This window comes from Nicotiana tabacum, chromosome 20 (assembly GCF_000715075.1).
Source record: "Nicotiana tabacum cultivar K326 chromosome 20, ASM71507v2, whole genome shotgun sequence".
NCBI lineage: Eukaryota > Viridiplantae > Streptophyta > Magnoliopsida > Solanales > Solanaceae > Nicotiana > Nicotiana tabacum.
This window is the reverse complement of record NC_134099.1, coordinates 47,704,596-47,723,449: the sequence shown is the minus strand read 5'-3', so window position 1 is coordinate 47,723,449 and position 18,854 is coordinate 47,704,596. Positions and strand designations below refer to the sequence as shown.

General features: G+C 34.2%; 1 protein-coding gene across 5 annotated transcripts in view; it reads right to left on the bottom strand.

The window, feature by feature from the left end:
* Window positions 1–3,162: 3,162 nt before the first annotated feature.
* Window positions 3,163–18,854, bottom strand: part of LOC107814353 (uncharacterized) — a 35,976-nt gene continuing 20,284 nt past the window's right edge. For 3 of the 5 annotated variants that reach the window (XM_075241388.1, XM_075241389.1, XM_075241390.1), the window contains one exon: window positions 4,036–5,732. In XM_075241388.1, the coding sequence (XP_075097489.1) occupies window positions 4,695–5,732 (1,038 nt within the window). In that variant the 3' untranslated portion in view covers window positions 4,036–4,694. Of the gene's footprint in view, window positions 3,440–4,035; window positions 5,733–18,854 lie in introns of those variants that run through there. The other 2 variants (XR_012704078.1, XR_012704079.1) reach the window with 1 other exon arrangement.

Here is an 18,854-nt window from a genome sequence, read left to right as displayed (position 1 = left end):
GAAATTCGGAGTTCCAAATGTGTCTTCTGCACATTCAAATCTATTAGTTTAGTTTCAGTTTTTTTTTAGTTAATGGACATGTCATATGCTCAACATGGGAGCTATTAGTCAACTTGCCTCTGTTGAAGTTAGTATAGCTCTACAGTAATTTTACTTACTTCTGAAGCTCATTGGTTATAGCTGGTTTTGAATTGCTGTGATGTGGAACTTGGTAGAATGTTGACCATTAGCTAAGTTTTGTGTAAGCCATGTTAGCTAAGCGTATGGTAGTATTGAAATATCAAGGAACCACAATAGTATATTTCGCCAAACATCTGGAATTTTTGTTTCAATTCTAGTTGAGATAAGTGCTCTTGTTTGTATGTAATCTTGTATGATAACAGCTATTGGGATAACCATAAGTTAGAGGTAAATTTATATAGTCCATTATGTTTAAAGTATTGAAGTATTTTGAGAGGTTCAGTTGTGTATTCGTGGTATATGTAGTGTGAATTTGTCTATCAAATCAATTTGTAAACTAGTTTTCTTTCTTAACAATAAATTGCCTATTTTAGTTTAGGAGCGCAATTAGCCCATTTCTTATAACAAAAATGATGTCAACATTATTACAAGGTATAGATTTGGTAGTTGTAAATAGTTTCCATAAGTTTGGACAATAATTAGTTTGATTTTGTTCATCTAAAACCCAATCGTCATAAGCGAATTAACAGAATAGTTAGGACTTGGACTAGAAATGAATGTGTAGAAGAGGATTGGGTTTATGAGTACTGATTTCGGCATTTTAAAAAAAAGATATACAAAGTTGAGTTTGCTCTGGATGGGGTGATGGCTATTTCATAAAACAAATGGTATGCATATCAGCTAAAGTTTCTCCCAACTTTACAGGTAAACCATTTTGCAAGTTTTAAACACATACAATTGGTCTCAAGCATAGGAAGAGAACAAACAACTTATGAATATGGTGATCAAGCTTTAGGCATATAATTAAATCAAGGGTACTGTTTTTGCGATGTGGTTGTGATATTTAATTTTAAATTAGTTTTAATTGTGTATCTCCTTAATTCTTCTAGTTGAATAGTTTTGAGGTGTGTCATTCACACATTTGAATCATATAACCTATGGCCATCACTTGATGAATCGTAATTCTTTGGAAATCGAGGCGCGCCATTTAGCGAATTCCCATGTCCCTCGTATTAATGTAGATATAAAAGATAATAAATATTCGTAGAGAAACCTTTAGGGCCGTTTAAAATATTATCGTGATTGTGGACACGTCCGCATGACACGATTACGATTTCTTTATAAATAAATCAGAGTATACGTTCGTATAACTTCGGCTAAACTTCCATAATAATAGAGCATCGTTAATCGTGGATGAGATAATTATATAGTACCCCTAAGTCATAAATCGGTTAAAAAAAATTTTATTCTTATGAATAGACCATAAACTATAATAAATTTTCTTTATAAGATTATAGTAAGTTTCTTTTACATAAAGAAAAGTTTTTTTTTATTCTCTGAATAAACGTTTATAATTTTTAACTGCCTAGCCATGAAAGTTGAAAATTTCTAAGTGTTAATTTGGTAGTAATATTTTATTTTTTAAAAAAAAAGGGAGAAGAAAGATTATGTGCTAGAGAAAGATTATGTGCTTAAGATATATAATTCATAAGGTATTTTAGGTAGCTTGTTTGGAGTTTTGTTTTAATATCAAAAGACTATAAAGTTTCATTTTTTTATGTTTTGCTCAATTTTCTATGTTAGCAAAATTTGTTGTTTTGTGTGGTAATATTTTTGTTTTCTGCTAACATAGTTCTTAAGAATACAAGTATTTAATTTTTGAAATTTTAATCCAAAAATGCGAGAATGAGGAAGGTTCACTGTTGATCCATGAAAATCTTACTTTCACATATTTATATCATAACCAAATCGATAGTATGCTTTTAGATATCATCTTAATAAACCAATCATTGTGATTGTGTACATGTTCGCGTGACGTAATTACGATTTTCAAAAACAAATTGAGGTACGCGTCCGCGCGACTTTGACAAAGTTTTTTTTTCTCTTAAATAAACTAAGTGTTGTGAATTGTGTACACGTACGCGTGACATGACTCTTGACACGCCAAACCACACGAGTATACGTATGCGTAACTCGATAATTCTTTAAGTACAAGCAAATCACGTAATTAAAAGCGGTAAAGGTAAAATGCATGTAGTTTCTAAATATGTAATTAAATAATTTAAGCCAAGTCTAAATTGTTAAGCGGCCGTGCTAGAACCACGGAATTCGGGAGTGCCTAACACCTTCTCCTGGGTTAACAGAATTCCTTACCTGGATTTCTGGGTCGCGGACTGTAATACAGAGTCAATATTTTCCTCGATTCGGGATTCTAACCGGTGACTTGGGACACCATAAATTATCCCAAGTGGCGACTCTGAATTTAATGTAAATAATCTCGTTTCGATTGTCCTTTAATTGGAAAAACTCCCTTATATACCATTTACGGGGTATAGGTAAAAAGGAGGTGTGACAATGAGCATTGGTAAAGTTAAGCCGAGCTCTGATACCATGTTGAAGAAACTCAACCGTGAAAGATCAGAAGTGAAGCAGAGGAAGATGCATAATCAATTGACTAAGCACTCACTAATTAACTGCTTACCTCTAAAAAATGTAGCAGATGTTGACAACTGTACTACTAACTAACTTCTAACAGTTGTACCTAACTTCCATAATGCCTTAACATCTCAACAGTGTACAACAAAAAATTATATTCAACTTGCATATAAGTTGTAGCTTTCGACTGAATTTGTATATATTTTGTTAAATATTTGGTTACTTTATGTAATTAATTAGAAAAACAAGCTAAAACTAGGTAAATATATTAAATTACTTGTGTTTTAGGCAAGTGAAATTACTGCTGAGAGTCCCAATAATCAATTCAAAGGCTTCATCTTATGAGAATATTAAGAAATATTGTTGGATGGTGGCAGGGGCAGAGGGAGAGTGTTATGTACGGGTTCGGATGAACCCAGTAGCTTTTGTTTAAACTTTGAATTTGTATTAGAAAATTCATTAAATATGTGTAAATACTCAATTGCGAAACTAGTAACTAATGAGCTATGAGATCGATTGCAAGTTCAGAACCCATAAACTTCAATTTCTAACTCCGCATCTGGATGGTGGTCTTACTTACACATTCTACCAATGAGTAAGAACATGTGTATACAAATATAATTCTAAAGAAAACACAATCAAGAACACAAAGTTCCTCCAAGATCCATTTATTTAATTTGTTACACTTGTTTTCAACAGTACTGTAACTATAAAGTTTTAAAGTCTAAAATCGTACCTGATCAGTTGTAGAACATAGTTCCAGTATTCTGTAGAAGGCCGCTTCAAGGAATCCTCCACAGTAGTTGAAGATAGTTTCTCTTTTCTGATATTAGAAAGGAAAAAAATCACTTTTGATAGACTGGAGAAAAAACATATTGGTTTCTTCTTAATTTGCAGAAACCTTTAAAGAGTTGTGTCTCTTCCCTTCTATATATATATATATATATATATATATACCAAGGGCTACAGGATCGCTTCGTAATAGAGCTCAGGAACGAATTAAAAGAACACCAGTCCTGGCCAGCTACTAAACTCTACAGTAATCCTTAAACCGCTAGGCTCCTCATAACCCTTCAACGGTCACCTGCCTAAACGGGTTTACGAGCCCCACCGGTTAGGTTGGCCTAACCAAGGTCTACTGTCAAGATTGGTAACTGCCTGATCTATATAGTTCTTAACCCAAAACCCCATCGGGTTGACACAGTAAACTCCTTACTACCAAGCATGCACAGTAAATAACCTTCGAAAACCAAGTTTAACACTTACATGTTTAGCCTATCATTTAGGCTATCAGTATTTGCAACAATAGAAAAGGGAAGGAGAAGAACAGTACCAGATCAGAGACCCTTAGTTGTGGCCAAGGGTGGCCAAGCAACCTTTTTGATTTTATTTCAAAATAGGAAATATTACAGAAGGGTTCTTTACAAGTGGAGAGAGAAACTAGAGAGAAGGCAGAGCTAATGTTTTGGCTAACGCCTGCCTCTAGAGAATGGAAAATGATCCTTATATAATGGATCAGTCTACAAACAAACAAAACTAAAAAGTAGAATTGGCCGACAAAATAATTACAGGTGTGGCCGAAAAGATAAAGTATATAATTACAAACGGACAGATTGCTTTATAAAAGCAGATTCCCTTCAATAATGGAGGGACCCTTTACTTTATTAAAATTATTTTTATTACCCCAAAAATTCATTGTATGGGGCCTTCTTATCATTCATCCCTTATCTTTCCCTTTGTCGTTTATCCTTACAGAAGATTCTTCTGTGATTTCCTTCAGTTTTGCAAGAAAATCTTCAATTTCTTCCATGTTTACTTCTGTGTCAGAAGTACTCTGTGCTTCTCCTGCTACACATACTCTTTCATCTGAAGCAGTTGCTAGTGAGGTCATAGATATATCATCCCCTATTCTTGCTTCAAAATATTTTGCAATATCCATCTTTATTTCCTCGAAGTATGAAGCGAAGATTTCTTTTTTGGATATGGCTCCCTTCTTCATTTGGAGCTTTTTGGTAACCTACTGGAAAGGGCTGATTTATCCTTCATTGACATCTGTCCTTTCTTGTTTGACATACACATCAATTGTCTTTAATTTGTTGAATTAATTCTTCACCAAATAATTTTTCCTGCTGGTTTGTTTGAACTAACTTTGTCCAGAATTTGTTATAAACAATTATTTGGAGACAAGGAACTCCTTTGCTGGTATAACCAATTTCTACATCCCATTTCATAATCCAAGGGATGGAAAATTCTATGAAAAAATACATAGCGGCAATTCCATCGTAAAAGATATTATCTTTTTGTAATGAAATAATTTTGGGAGATATATCTACCCATTGAGTATATAAACTCTTAAATAGAGGAGGAAGTATTTCTAATGATGGACCATATAATTTCCACCATTTAAAGAACCAATTTGGAATTTGCGGGTTGTTCATATTAGAACATAGCTTAACGAACCATGAGTGTTTCCTATTAGGATTCTCATAAAGGAAAGTTTTATTAAAACTTTCAACATAGTCCCAATAATTAAATTTGACTGAGACTTTCTGAACAGGATGAGTATATTCTCGATCCTTAAGGGTACTCATACCCCATTCATCTGCAGGTATAATCTTTTTTATAATAATTTTTGAAAAACTATAAGTTTTCTTGGTATTGGTAGGATAATAATGCTGAATTTCAGCTGATCCTGTTGTTGAGAGTATAATCTCATAGTGCATCCTGTATTTATAAGCAGGAGTAGCGTATGACGCTATATCAAAGTATCTGGTCATTAATTTCCATGGGTTATCCTTCCATTTAAGGTCGGATTGTTCCCAAAGAATTATTAACTCTTTTGTATCCTTTCGGTTATAAACCTCAAGGTTTTCGTTGCTATCCTCTGATATAACTGAGAAATAGATTGGTACATTAGATGATGTACCTTCAACTTTCTTGGATTGTATAAAATCCATGAACTCCTTATATAAAGGATGATCCGTATTACCTCCTGCTATATTAGCAACAATTAATTTTTGACTTCCCATTTGGGCGAGAATATTATTCCCTCTGCCTTCGGCAGATGCCCTTCCTCTTCCTCTTCCTCGAGGAGGTCTATATGTAGGCCTCATAACCTGTAGAACAAAATAAAGAACTATTAGTTCAAATATTCTCTTGTAAGAAAGTCAGGAAAGGTATTATCGGACCATTTTTTATATATTATCTCAAAATCAAAAGGGGATAATAAAGCTTGCCACCTTGGAAACATTTGTTTAGAAACATCATGTTTAAAATCTTTATTAAAGATAAACTTTGCCGCTTGACAATCAGTCTTAATAAGAAATTTTTGATTATATAAATCAGTTTGAAATTTCATAACACATTTGACAATAACAAGAATTTCTTTAGCTATAGTCGCATAATTTTTCTGGGAGTTATTTCATTTACCATAATAAAATTGAAAAAGATATTCTTGTTTATCTATTGGAGAACATTGTTTTAATATTCCTCCATAACCAATATCAGAGGCATCAGTTTCCACAACCTTTGCCCAAGCAGGATTGGCGAGAGTTAAACATGGAAGGTTATTAACCTTTTGTTTAATTCTCTTGACTGCTTCAGTATGACTGTCAGTCCAAACTTTAGGGTTATTCTTTAATCTTTTATAAAGAAGAGCAGATCTTTAGCAAGGTCCTTTATAAAAGGAGAAATGTAATTTAAGCTTCCTAGAAATCTTTGGAGCTGGGTTTTATCCGTAGTTATATCAGGGAACTTAGAAGCAAATTCAATACTTCTATTTATTGGAATAATCCTCCCATTTTCAATTTTATGACCCAAAAATCTTATAGAAGTTTGGAAAATCATCATTTTTGGTTTTGATATAACTAAACCATTTTGAATAATAATCTTTTTGAATAAGTCTAAATATTTGAAATGAGCTTCTAGATTTTTTGAAAATACTAGAATATCATCAATATAAACAATTATAAAATCCGTATAAGGAAGGAAAATATCATTCATAATTTTTTGAAATTCAGAGGGAGCATTTTTCAAACTAAAAGGCATAACATTCCATTCATATTGGCCCATTGGCACATTGAAAGAAGTTTTATATCTATCTGATTGAGATATCTGAATCTGCCAATAACCTAATTTTAAATCAAATTTTGAAAATATAATGGCATCATGAAGTCTATCCAGTAAATCCTTTTTATTGGGGATAGGATATCTAATCCATTTTAACACCTTATTAAGGGGTTTATAATTAATTACTAGTCTAGGAACTCCTCGTTCCTGCTCAGCATGCTTATTTACATAAAAAGCAGTACAATACCATTTGGATCTTGAGGGTCTAATTAAACCCTTTTGATGTAAGGAATAAATTTCCTTTTTGCATAACTCCAAATATTCAGAGTTCATTTGACAAGGTTGAGCCTTGGTAGGGATATTATCCTCAGAAAAGTCTTTTTCATATGGAAGACTTATAATATGCTTTTTTCTACTCCAAAATTGATTCGGATGGTCACCGCAAATAGAAGTAGAAAATTGGTTTTTGAGAAAATTGATTTTTTCTGCTAACTTGGGATTTTTTAAATCCTGTTCAATCGTAATGGAACAAATTTCATTTTTCAAAAACTCAATTTGATTGACTTTTGAAGAAAATAGTATTAGAAATAATCTCATTTAAAAATCTTTGGACAGGCTCAGTTATAAACTCAAAAGTGATACTCTTACTATTGTAAGTACCAGTGAAACTTTTTGTATCCCAATATAAAAAGAGCATTAATTTGATGAAAAATGGGACACTAAGTATTACTTCTTATTGAATGTCTTTTACCAAAACAAAACTCTCAGAAATGCATGTGTCTTGTTGGCAAATATAAGCTCTAGGTAATTTATATGAAATACCCATTGCACTACCACTAGCATTTTTTAAATGGTGAGTGGTTTTATGAAAATATCTGGAGGGTATAACTCCTTCTTTTACACAATTTAAATCTGCTCCACTATCAAATAGAGCAACAAACTCTTTTTTGAAATTGTAGTCCATTAAAAGAGTTATTTTTATTAAAAACTTTTGAGTGATAAAATATTGTAATTTTTCTAAAAATTCATCTTCAGGAAAATCCATTACTGCCAATTAAGTACTAGTAGTATTTTCTTCTGAAGGACTAGCAATATTATCTATCTTAGTAATTTTAATGCTGGTATCTGTATTAATTACCCCAGAATTTTCTAATTTGAAAATCCTTTCATCTAAAGCTACATTTGAAGCTTTTAATTCCGAGATTTCTTTCTTGAGATAACTTATCTCGGTACTTAAATCATAGACAGTAGCAAGCCTTTCAGGCTGGGACTTATTTTTCACCATTTTTTCTGATTTCAAACATGGTGTAAGGTCCTTTTTGAGATGGAATTTCTTCCACCTCTGTTCCTGTTCCTGGATTCGTAAGACTTTTATCTATTAGTTGGGACCTTAGTTCAGAGTCTTTAATAACCCTTAGTAGATCAATCAAATTGTCATTAGACAGAACATTGATCTTTAGGTCCCTAAATTGGGAGTAGATATTAAAAAGTTCATCGTCAGTATTACAACAATGATTTGAGCATTGTCCCTTATTACAGGAATCTTGCTCTTCTTCAGAAGATGAAGTATAACTTTCTTCATGAAGGACCCTTAGGTCTTCACTTGTTGATGAAGATCCTTCATCAGTATCAGATATTTCTGGAGAAGAATTCAAAAGAATCTTACATAAAGAATCTTTGATATGATCATCTAAATCCAGTTCTTTGATCTTGCAATATATTGCATAATGTCCTACTATTCCACATTTATAACAGGCCTGAGGATTTTTAGATTTAATAAAACCCTTTCTGGCTTTATGAAAAGCCTTTCTTCTTTGGGTTTTTTCATGTCGTTTCTACGGCGAACCCTTCTTCTTCTTGAAATCCTTTTTATGGGATTTCTTTCTTTTGGATGGTATATCAATGGCGACTTGTTCACAGAATTCACCTAGTTGTTGTCTCTCCGTGAGACGATGTTTCTTAATTTGTTGGTTTAGCTTGATCTCATTACACAGAGTTCTCCAATAGATAAACAAGAATTTCTTTTTCAATTTTATTCTGATAAATGGAATAACTCACAGAAAGATTATACGACTATAGCTAAAGAAATTCTTGCTCTTGTCAAATGTGTTATGAAATTTCAAACTGATTTATATAATCAAAAATTTCTCATTAAGACTGATTGTCAAGCGGCAAAGTTTACCTTTAATAAAGACTTTAAACATGATGTTTCTAAACAAATATTTGCAAGCTGGCAAGCTTTATTAACCCCTTTTGATTTTGAGATAATATATAAAAAAGGTCTGATAATACCCTTCCTGACTTTTTTACAAGAGAATATTTGAACTAATAGTTCTTTATTTTGTTCTACAGGTTATGAGGCCTACATATAGACCTCTTCGAGGAAGAGGAAGAGGAAGGGCATCTGCCGAAGGCAGAGGGAATAATATTCTCGCCCAAATGGGAAGCCAAAAATTAATTACTGCTAATATAACAGGAGGTAATACGGATCATCCTTTATATAAGGAATTCATGAATTTTATACAATCCAAGAAAGATGAGGGTACATCATCTAATGTACCAACCTATTCCTCAGTTATATCAGAGGATAGCAACGAAAACCTTGAGGTTTATAACCGAAAGGATACAAAAGAGTTAATAATTCTTTTGGAACAATCCGACCTTAAATGGAAGGATAACATATGGCAATTAATGACCATATACTTTGATACATCGTCATACGCGACTCCTGCTTATAAATACAGGATGCACTATGAGATTATACTCTCAACAACAGGATCAGCTCAAATTCAACATTTTTATCCTGCCAATACCAAGAAAACTTATAGTTTTTCAACAATTATTATCAAAAAGGTTATACCTGCAGATGAATGGGGTATGAGTACCCTTAAGGATCGAGAATATACTCATCCTAATCAAAAAGTCTCAGTCAAATTTAATTATTGGGACTATGTTGAAAGTTTTAATAAAACTTTCCTCTATGAGAATCCTAATAGGAAACACTCATGGTTCGTTAAGTTATGTTCTAATATGAACAACCAGCAAATTCCAAATTGGTTCTTTAAATGGTGAAAATTATATGGTCCATCATTAGAAATACTTCCTCCTCTATTTAAGAGTTTATATACTCAATGGGTAGATATATCTCCCAAAATTATTTCATTACAAAAGGATAATATCTTTTACGATGGAATTGTCTCTATGTATTTTTTCATAGAATTTTCCATCCCTTGAATTATGAAATGGGATGTAGAAATTGGTTATACCTGCGAAGGAGTTTCTTGTCTCCAAAGAATTGTTTATAACAAATTCTGGACAAAGTTAGTTCAAACAAACTAGCAGGGAAAATTATTTGGTGAAGAATTAATTCAATAAATTAAAGACAAAATTGATGTGTATGTCAAACAAGAAAGGGCAGATATCAATGAAGGAGAAATCAGCCCTTTCCAACAGGTTACCAAAAAGCTCCAAATGAAGAAGGGAGCCATATCAAAAAATAAATCCTCGCTTCATACTTCGAGGAAATAAAGAAGAATCTTCCAAAAATATTTGAAGCAAGAATATGGGATGATATATCTATGACCTCACTAGCAACTGCTTTAGATGAAGGAGTATGTGTAGCAGGAGAAGCACAGAGTACTTCTGACACAGAAGTAAACATGGAAAAAATTGAAGATTTTCTTGCAAAACTGAAGGAAATCACAGAAGAATCTTCTGTAAGGATAAACGACAAAGGCAAAGATAAGGTGTAAGCACGTGATTTTTGCTCTATATGAGAATTACTCCCAAAAAAATCAAAATAAAATAATTTTCCTTGGTGTGCCATTTTGAGAATTTTTGTGACATTTTTGGATAATTATTTGTATTTGTCTGTGCATGTTTATTTGTTAAAATAATAAAAAATACAAAATATATCGCATTTTGCATGTAGGATTTAATTCTACAATTTTTAGTAATTAAGTTTGTTTTACAAAAATTGAAAATTACAAAAATTGGCATCTTTTGCATTTTTAGCATTTAATGTCCAAATGTACAATTTTATGCTTAATTATTACTTAATTGTGCGTTAATCGTTATTGGGAGTTAATTTGCGCTTTTATAACTTAATTTAGTTCTATATAATAATTTAAGGATTTTTAAAATTTAGTTTTAGAAAATAAAAGAAGAAAAGAGAGCAAAAATATAAAGAAAATCGGAATTGGGCCTCTTCTTCAAATTCAAGCCACAGGCCCAAAAAATACCCAACCTTCCCCATGAACCGGTCCATCTCCACACGGGTCGACCCGGTCTGCCCCATAACCCCAATACCTAACCCCTCTTCATTTTTTCATTTTTTCCCCAAAAACAAAACAAAACAAAAAAACCAAACCCTAAAACTAAACTATCTGCCCCCCACCCTCTCTTCTTCTTCTCCAACTCCCCAAGCTCCCCAACCATGGCTACCCCTTCACGCCCACCATCGTCCCCCAACACCCACGAAGCCCAAGCCATGAACGACCTCCCCTTCAGCTTCGTCTCCTCACCCCAAGCCACGAAGCCCAAGCCATGGCAGCTTCTCCTTCACTCCTTGAACCACCCCAAACCACCATGAACGACCAGCCATGAACGACCCTTCTGCTTCATCTGCTCCATAGCAGCTAACGAACCAGTCCACCAGCGAGCTCACCTCCATGTCGTTGTTGTTTCTGTTCGTGAACGACCCTTTTCTTCACGACAAACAACCATTGCTTCATTTCCTTCAAAAAACAGGAGAACACCCTTGAGCTACCAAGGCCGAAAATCTCCAGCTGCTGCTGCGTTTTCACTGTCCGCCATGGCTGCTGTCGCTGCTGCTTCTTCCAGCTTCATCGACGATGCTATCGTTGCTGCTTCTTCCAGCTTCATCGACGATGCTCGTCGCTGCTGCTTCTCTTCCTTCTACCATGGCTACGTCAAGCTCGTCGAGCATTTGCTCCGCGTCCAGCTCCCTCGTTGCCCGCTGCTACTACTTCACTGCTACCATGGCTATGTCTTCTGCTTCGTTTTCAAATAACACCCAATAACCTCCTTCAGTTGCTTCTTAGGATCGTCTTCGTCGTCGTTTGTTCGAGTTTTGGTTGGGGTCGTCAAAATAGTCCATACATAGTTTGAGTTCGCCGTTGGTCAGTCGTTGTTCGTCGTTTCGATCCGGTTAGTGGGTTTTGAGTTTCACTTTTGTCCGTATTTTGTTTTTGATATTCTCAAATCTAAAATCGGTAAATGTTTGTTTTGTTCGTGTTCATTGTTTTGTTAGTTTTTCAGTTTGTTCATGTGAAATTGTTAATTTAATGTTTGTTAGATTCAAATTGAAGTTTAATTAATTATTTCTTCAGTTTGTTTCATGTGTTATGTATTTTTCAGAAATTGTTAATTTTGGTTAAATCATTTGAATCCGTCATGTTTGTTGTTTAAAATAGATTTAATTCATGTTCATCTTTGTTTGAAGTTCGTTTTTAATCTAGTGATTTAATGAGAGTTTATGTTTTTGTTTTTGACTTGTTGATTTAGTTGGAATCATGTATCTTTGTTGTTAATATTGTTGTCTCTTTTTCATTCATTTTTTGTCTAAGTTAACCAGGATTGGTTCCCAATATGGTTAATTTATTCACATTAATTTGATGTTGTTCAATTTGTGTTCATGTGATTTGTTGTTGAATTTGTTTAGAAATTGGTCATATTGGCTATATTTTGGTTGAGATTGATTAGGTGAATTGGTTATAGCTGATGCGGTAGTTTGGTAAATTGCAGTACGTTCAGGGGTAAAATGGTAATTGCAATAAGGTCGGAGGGGTAGTTTTGGAATTGAACATTTTGAATAATTCTTTATGTTAAGCATGGGGGACAAGATGTAATGGGGTGAGGTTGATATAATTGTTTAATATAATGGGGGACAAGACGTAATGTAGTGAGGGAAATATTATATTTATTTAATGTAGTGGGGGACAAAGCATGTAGGCATGGGGGACAAGGGTTTAAAATAAGGAAAACATTAAGTAGTGGGGACAAAGCATGCAATTGGGGGAATATTTCGGGTTGGGGATTCAAGACAAGAGTCTTGTTATATATAGGGTCATTTGACACATTATTGGGAGGAGGATTTTTACACTTGAAGGCTTTAAGACTTGAGAAAGGGCTTTAAGACTTGAATAAAAGGAGAGCTTTAAGACTGGAGAGAGGAAGACTTAGGCTTGAACTTGAAAGATTTTTTAGGATTATTTTTGAGAGAGAAATACATTCTGAAAATCTGAAGAGAGTGTGGTAGAGTTTAAAAAGAGAAAACAAAAACAAAGTGAGAAACGAGTCTAGTTTCGGATTTAATACACGCGTGGGTTGTTGCTGTTTAGTTTGTTTACAAACTTTTGGGTTTGCTCTATTGAGCTTGTTTGGTTTTCTTCAAATCTTTCTGGGCCTTGAATCTGGTTCGAATTGCTGCTGTTGGGTTGTTGTTGCGTTGCTGTGTTATTACTGTTGCTGACTCCTACTTCTCTTCTTCTTGTATTGCCATTTCCAGGTACACATTTGTACACTTTTGGCTTGAAGCGAAATGAAATATTAACCATGCTTTGTTCCTGTTGAATTCCTCCTGTTTAGATTTGTGTTTGAATATAATTTTTTCTTTCTTTGTATAAAAATGTAGTTGTTTGATTAATGAATAATGGGGTCGCATGTATAATAACTCCTTCATCTAATAATGTTAGTTTAAATTAATCAAAGAATAGTTAATCTGTTTTGATATTATTATGTGTCAATCTAATGTTCTAATGTTATTAAATAATAGAATACAGAATGAAAGCAATCTCTCTTTGTACAAACTCGATTGCAGTTTTCCATTTGCATTAGCCGCAAACTAATAACTAATAAGTTACGTCTTTTTCAGCATGTAATTAGTTAAGGGATTTTCTTTTATTTTAGAGACGAACTTAATAGAAGAAATGTAGTCACTATAGGTTCATCCTTTTAAATAAAAATGAGACGAGCCTCGCCAAATAAAATGCACAGATTGCGGGGCCCTCACTAATTGGTCATAATAAATACTTAGAATTTGGGATGGACTGTTTAGTGAATTTCACTTCCTTCCCCAAAGATAATAACGCGCTAGACTCTTTAGGCGCGATTTAATTAATCTTACCTTCTTAAACTCGGGTGCGCATTTCATGCGACCCAAATCTAAATCCCAAAACATTGAATAAAAATGTGTTCCGGATTGCGGGTGCATTTCATGTGACGAACTCCAAAGACATGTTTTAAACGATGTTCACATTCTTTTAAAAAATATAATAATAAAAGCGGTAAAGAGTTAAAACTTGCTCATGAGCGCATAATTGTATAAAATCAGATAAACAAGCCGAATATGACAGTTGAGCGACCGTGCTAGAACCACAGAACTCGGGAATGCCTAACACCTTCTCCCGGGTTAACAGAATTCCTTATCCGGATTTCTGGTTCGCGGATTATAATACAGAGTCATTCTTTTCCTCGATTCGGGATTAAAATTGGTGACTTGGGACACCCTAAATCTCCCAAGTGACGACTATGAAATAAACAAACAAATCCCGTTTCGATTGTCCTTTAATTGGAAAAACCCCTTCACCCCCTGCTGGGGACGGAAAAAGTAGGTGTGACAGCTCTGGCGACTCTGTTGGGGATCAAATAACCCAGAACCACTGGTTCAGGGTTAGAAATTCGAGCTTATATAAATTGTTATATTTGGTTTTATCTGATTTTGTTACATGTTTTGGCTCAATGTGCTAATTGGTTGCCTTTTACCGCTTTGATATTACGTGAACTGTATATAAACTGTGCCGAAACTCATCTTCTCTCTGAGTCTTCTGAATCATGAAGAAGGGTGTACTTCGTACGACTTCTTTTCCGTATAGTGTCAAATCCCAATTTAGAACGAGGTTTGGACAAGTAGCTAAGCCGGTGAAGCTTCTATATTCCCGGTACGCTGCCCCCCCCTCGGCTCGAGCTGTCCACTCGGGTAAGCCAGGTCTAGAACAAACACCCAAGTTCTGAACCTAGTATAACAAAGCCACATGACGGATCCCTAGTAGGAACACTTATCTGCATCATGTGCATTTTTGACTTAGGGGACTCAACACAGGAGTTGGGTCCGTCTAGGACTAGCAACCTGAAATGAAAAGACCATCCTGCTGCATCCTGTGGCTTTATGCATTTACTTGTTTCAGACTTGCATGCTGACCGGCTTCAAAAATCGGGAATATTGGAAAATTGCGAAAAAGAAGGAAGTAATTGTGTAGAGAGTTAATTGCCTATTTTAGAAAAAAAAAACCAATGCCCCAAATACTGGCGAAATTCTGCCGAAATTTTGGAAAAAAATGAAAAAAAAGAAAAATATTTTTTTATATAGTTTGTTTCACTCAAAAAAAAAAGCAAAAGAAAAAAAAGAAAAGAGTCTCTTATTTTTAGGTTGAAGAATAGGTTAGTCATTTTGTTGAAACGAAAAAAAATCTTCACTTTGTCTTGTTTTCAAAATGAAAAAAAAAAAAAAAGAAAACAAAAAATAGTTTGTCTTGCCATGAAAAATGAAAATGAAAAAAGAGTCTTGTTTTTAAAATGTTTTTTTTATTTATTTGTTTATAAAAATGTCAAAAATGAAAAAAAGGGGTCTTGCGTTGAAAGTGGTTTTATTATTTGTTGCAAATATATATATAAATCCAAAAAGTTTTTCTTTATTTAGTTTTATTATTTGTTGCAAATATATATATATCCAAAAAGTTTTTCTTTATGTCCAATATATATATATATATCTTTATTTGTTGCAAAAAATATTTGTCTTGCCAAAAAGTCTAGAAAAGTTTTTTAGACCCCCAATTTTCAAAACAAAAAATCCAAAAATATTTTCCATTATTGACTTCTTTAGAAAGTCTTTTTAATTATTTAAAAAAAATATTTTCTTTTAATTTCTTCCAAAAAATCAGAAAATATTTTCATTCTTCTTTCAAAATTGAAAAGAAAAGTCAAAATTCAAAAAAAAAAATTTAGAAGCATTTCTTTCATTGAAAGTAAAATTCCAAAAATATTTTCTTAGAAATCCTTCTTTGCAAAAATGCTCCCTTTCTTCTTTATAAGTCTTTCCTTCAAAAAAAAAAGTTAGTTCATTTACTTATTCATGATCTTCCCGAACTACGCGGGTTTGATTCTCACCGGATGTGAGATACGTAGGCAACCCTCATCGGGTCCAACCCCCCCTTTTTTGCTAAAATAGCCAAAAACAAATAAATAAATAAAAAACATGTCAAAATTTTTCATGAATAAGTCGGGTGATTGCTGTTTTGTCATAAATAGTCGAATGTTCCCGAAAGGGACGCCGGAGGGCTGACTTGGCATAAACAGCCACCTTTTGGGTCATGTTTAAGATTTGGTCCAGTTGACCCACACAACCTTAAAAATATTCATCCCCGAGACGTTGAAAGGCCGTGTTTGCAATATTGAGTTTTCTAATTTGAAAAACGATAAAAAGAGTCATAAATAAGTCGGGTGATGCTGGTTTTGTCAAAAATAGCCAAATGTTCCCGAGAGGGACGCCGGAAGGCTAACTTTGCATAAACAGCCACTTTTTGGGTCATGTTTAGGATTTTGGTCCAGTTGACCCACACAGCCTTAAAAATCTTCGTCTCCGAGGCGCTGAAGGGCCGTGTTTGCAACACCAGGTTTTTATTGTAATTTGAGGGGAAAAAAAAACAAAGAGCCAGCGGTCAGATGAATACCGTTTGGATGTTTAGTCAAAAATAAGTCGAGCTAGCTTCGGCCGCGTCTTAAACCGTTCTTGCCGAAATAGCCTTAGAGTATCTTTCAGTTGTCGAAAGGCTATTTTCGTAAAAGAACAGACGAATTTGTAAAGTGTAATAAAATAATGCTCCCCGACCTCAAAATTCATGTGAAATTTGGAAGGGGCCACATTTGCAAAAATAACTGTTTGGTTGCATTTGTCAAACAGAGAAAGGAAGCTGGCCATTTGTTTTGGAGTTTGTAAATCTTTTGATTAGAATATGTGGGCTGTTTGATTTTCGAGTTTGTAGGTCATCTTCAAACCTTTGAAACCCAGTTTGTTTTAATATGAAAATTGTGAAAAAAAAATGTTTATTATTGTTTATCTTTTATTGTCCGAACTATGCAAGGTCTGATTCATGCGGGGTCATGATACGTAGGCAATCTCCATAAGATTCGACCACAACAAAAAAATGAATGAAAAAAAAGAAAGAAAAAAAAGAAAGAAAAAAAAAGAAAAGAAAAAGAAAAAGAAAGAAAAAGATTTTGTTAATAATGGGGACCGACGGAGTCCATTCTAACCTGTTTTGCTTTGAATCACAAAGAAAGTTAAGGTGGTTGGTTTGTGGTAAGCCGGAAATACAAGACCCAGAAGCACACTTTGCGGGGATCAGGCCTGATAACAGCAGCACTCGAATCCTATTGGGGACTTGTTGACTAAGGTTGATAATATTGAAATTGGCAATGGTCTGGGCAATACTGATGCGAGGCTCAGTGGCTAAGATGCCAGGATGCTCCGTTCTTTGGTTAGCAAGAGAGAAGCTTGTGGTGGCTTATTTTGTTGTCATTTCTGTTGACCGGATTATTCTTAGGGTTGTAATCCGGATATTGTCTTGTGTCAAACTTCCTTATCTTTCCATTTGTCATAGCGATTTATTTAAGTTTTGTCCAGTTTGTTTTAGGATTTTATTCTGGTTTGTTTTGTTTGTCTTGTTATTCAAACCATTCCACCGGTAGTCTAAAGCAAATCCGGTCTTTTATTATTTCCAGTCATCTTTTTGTTTAGTCCTTTTATCATTTTTATTCAACGCCGATTCTAGTGACATGACATGCGCACACAGTTTGGGACTAATCTTAAAAGTTAATCATAAAACCCCGGAAAGGTGATCAGAACATTTAAAGGAAATAAGGACGGTTGAGATTATTCGAAGCTCGAGTCATGTGGAACTAGGGCAAGTAAAACACAAAGAAAACCGTTTAAAAGCAAGATTCGCCAAATTGGCATGAGGGTCGTTCATGATAATGAGAGTGAGAGTGTCGCCCAACGGTGCTTTAGAAATGACAAATGAAAAGCAAATGTTGAATATAATTGTCAAGTCCAGCACCATCAGAAGAGACTATAAATCTATGTTCAATTGTGTTGTTTGCACTTGGCATGTTTTGAAGACTGGAATGACCAAGGCATTTCGTTCTGCTACCTAAATACTTTATCCTTCGTTACCCCTTTTTGAGCCTTGTTTATTTTTTTCTTTCATACCCCTCTTTCGGAATCAGTAGCAAATAGTAGAAACACAAACGTAAAAAGATAAGAAAAGAAAAAGAAAAAGAAAAACACAAAAAAGAAAAAAAAATTAACAAAACGACAAAAGAAAAATGAAAAAAAAGAAGAAAAGAAAAATGATAACAAAAAAAACAAAAGAAAGTCAGAAGAAAACAGAGGAATTGGGAACTACGTTCGATCTGATTCCTCAAAGAGGATACGTAGGCGCCTCACGGCTCGGTCATGGTGTTAAAAGTTAAAAAAAAAGAAAAAAAATCCCCAAGCAAGAAATTGGGGCAAGGGTTGCGCTTGTTGTAAACAAATATGGTTCCGAAAGTTGTAATTTTGAACCTCAAATTGATTTGTTTTTGAGCCTTTAATAACCTTTCTTTCTAGCCTATCCAAAACCCACATCAGTCTTCAAAAGATTCCAAGTCAGACAAATGAGAGTCTTACCGGTGAACATAACACTCTATTCCACAATAGAAAGGACTCTAATCCCCAGCAAAAAGAGTCATATCGGCAACACTCCAAATCCCCAGCTGGAAAGTGATACAAATGAGAGTCTTATCGGTGAAAATCTTTACGGACACCATAAGGCGATGAAAGCTGAGAGAAAAACCAAAATGAGAGAGGCTTGATAGTGAAAACCCTTTGGGCACTACAAGTCAAATAAGATTGAGAATCAGATGGGAAATCGCCAAATGAAGATCTTGAAAGATGATTGACGGCGGAGGATAGGCCACATGTGCATGTCATGATTATTAGAGTCGGTATCTGCGTTTGATAGACTTTTATTTATAGTTTCTCTTGTTAAAGAGTCATCTTTTTCCTTTGTCTTTTATTTAGTTCCCTTTTTGTTTATCTTTCTCCTTTCATA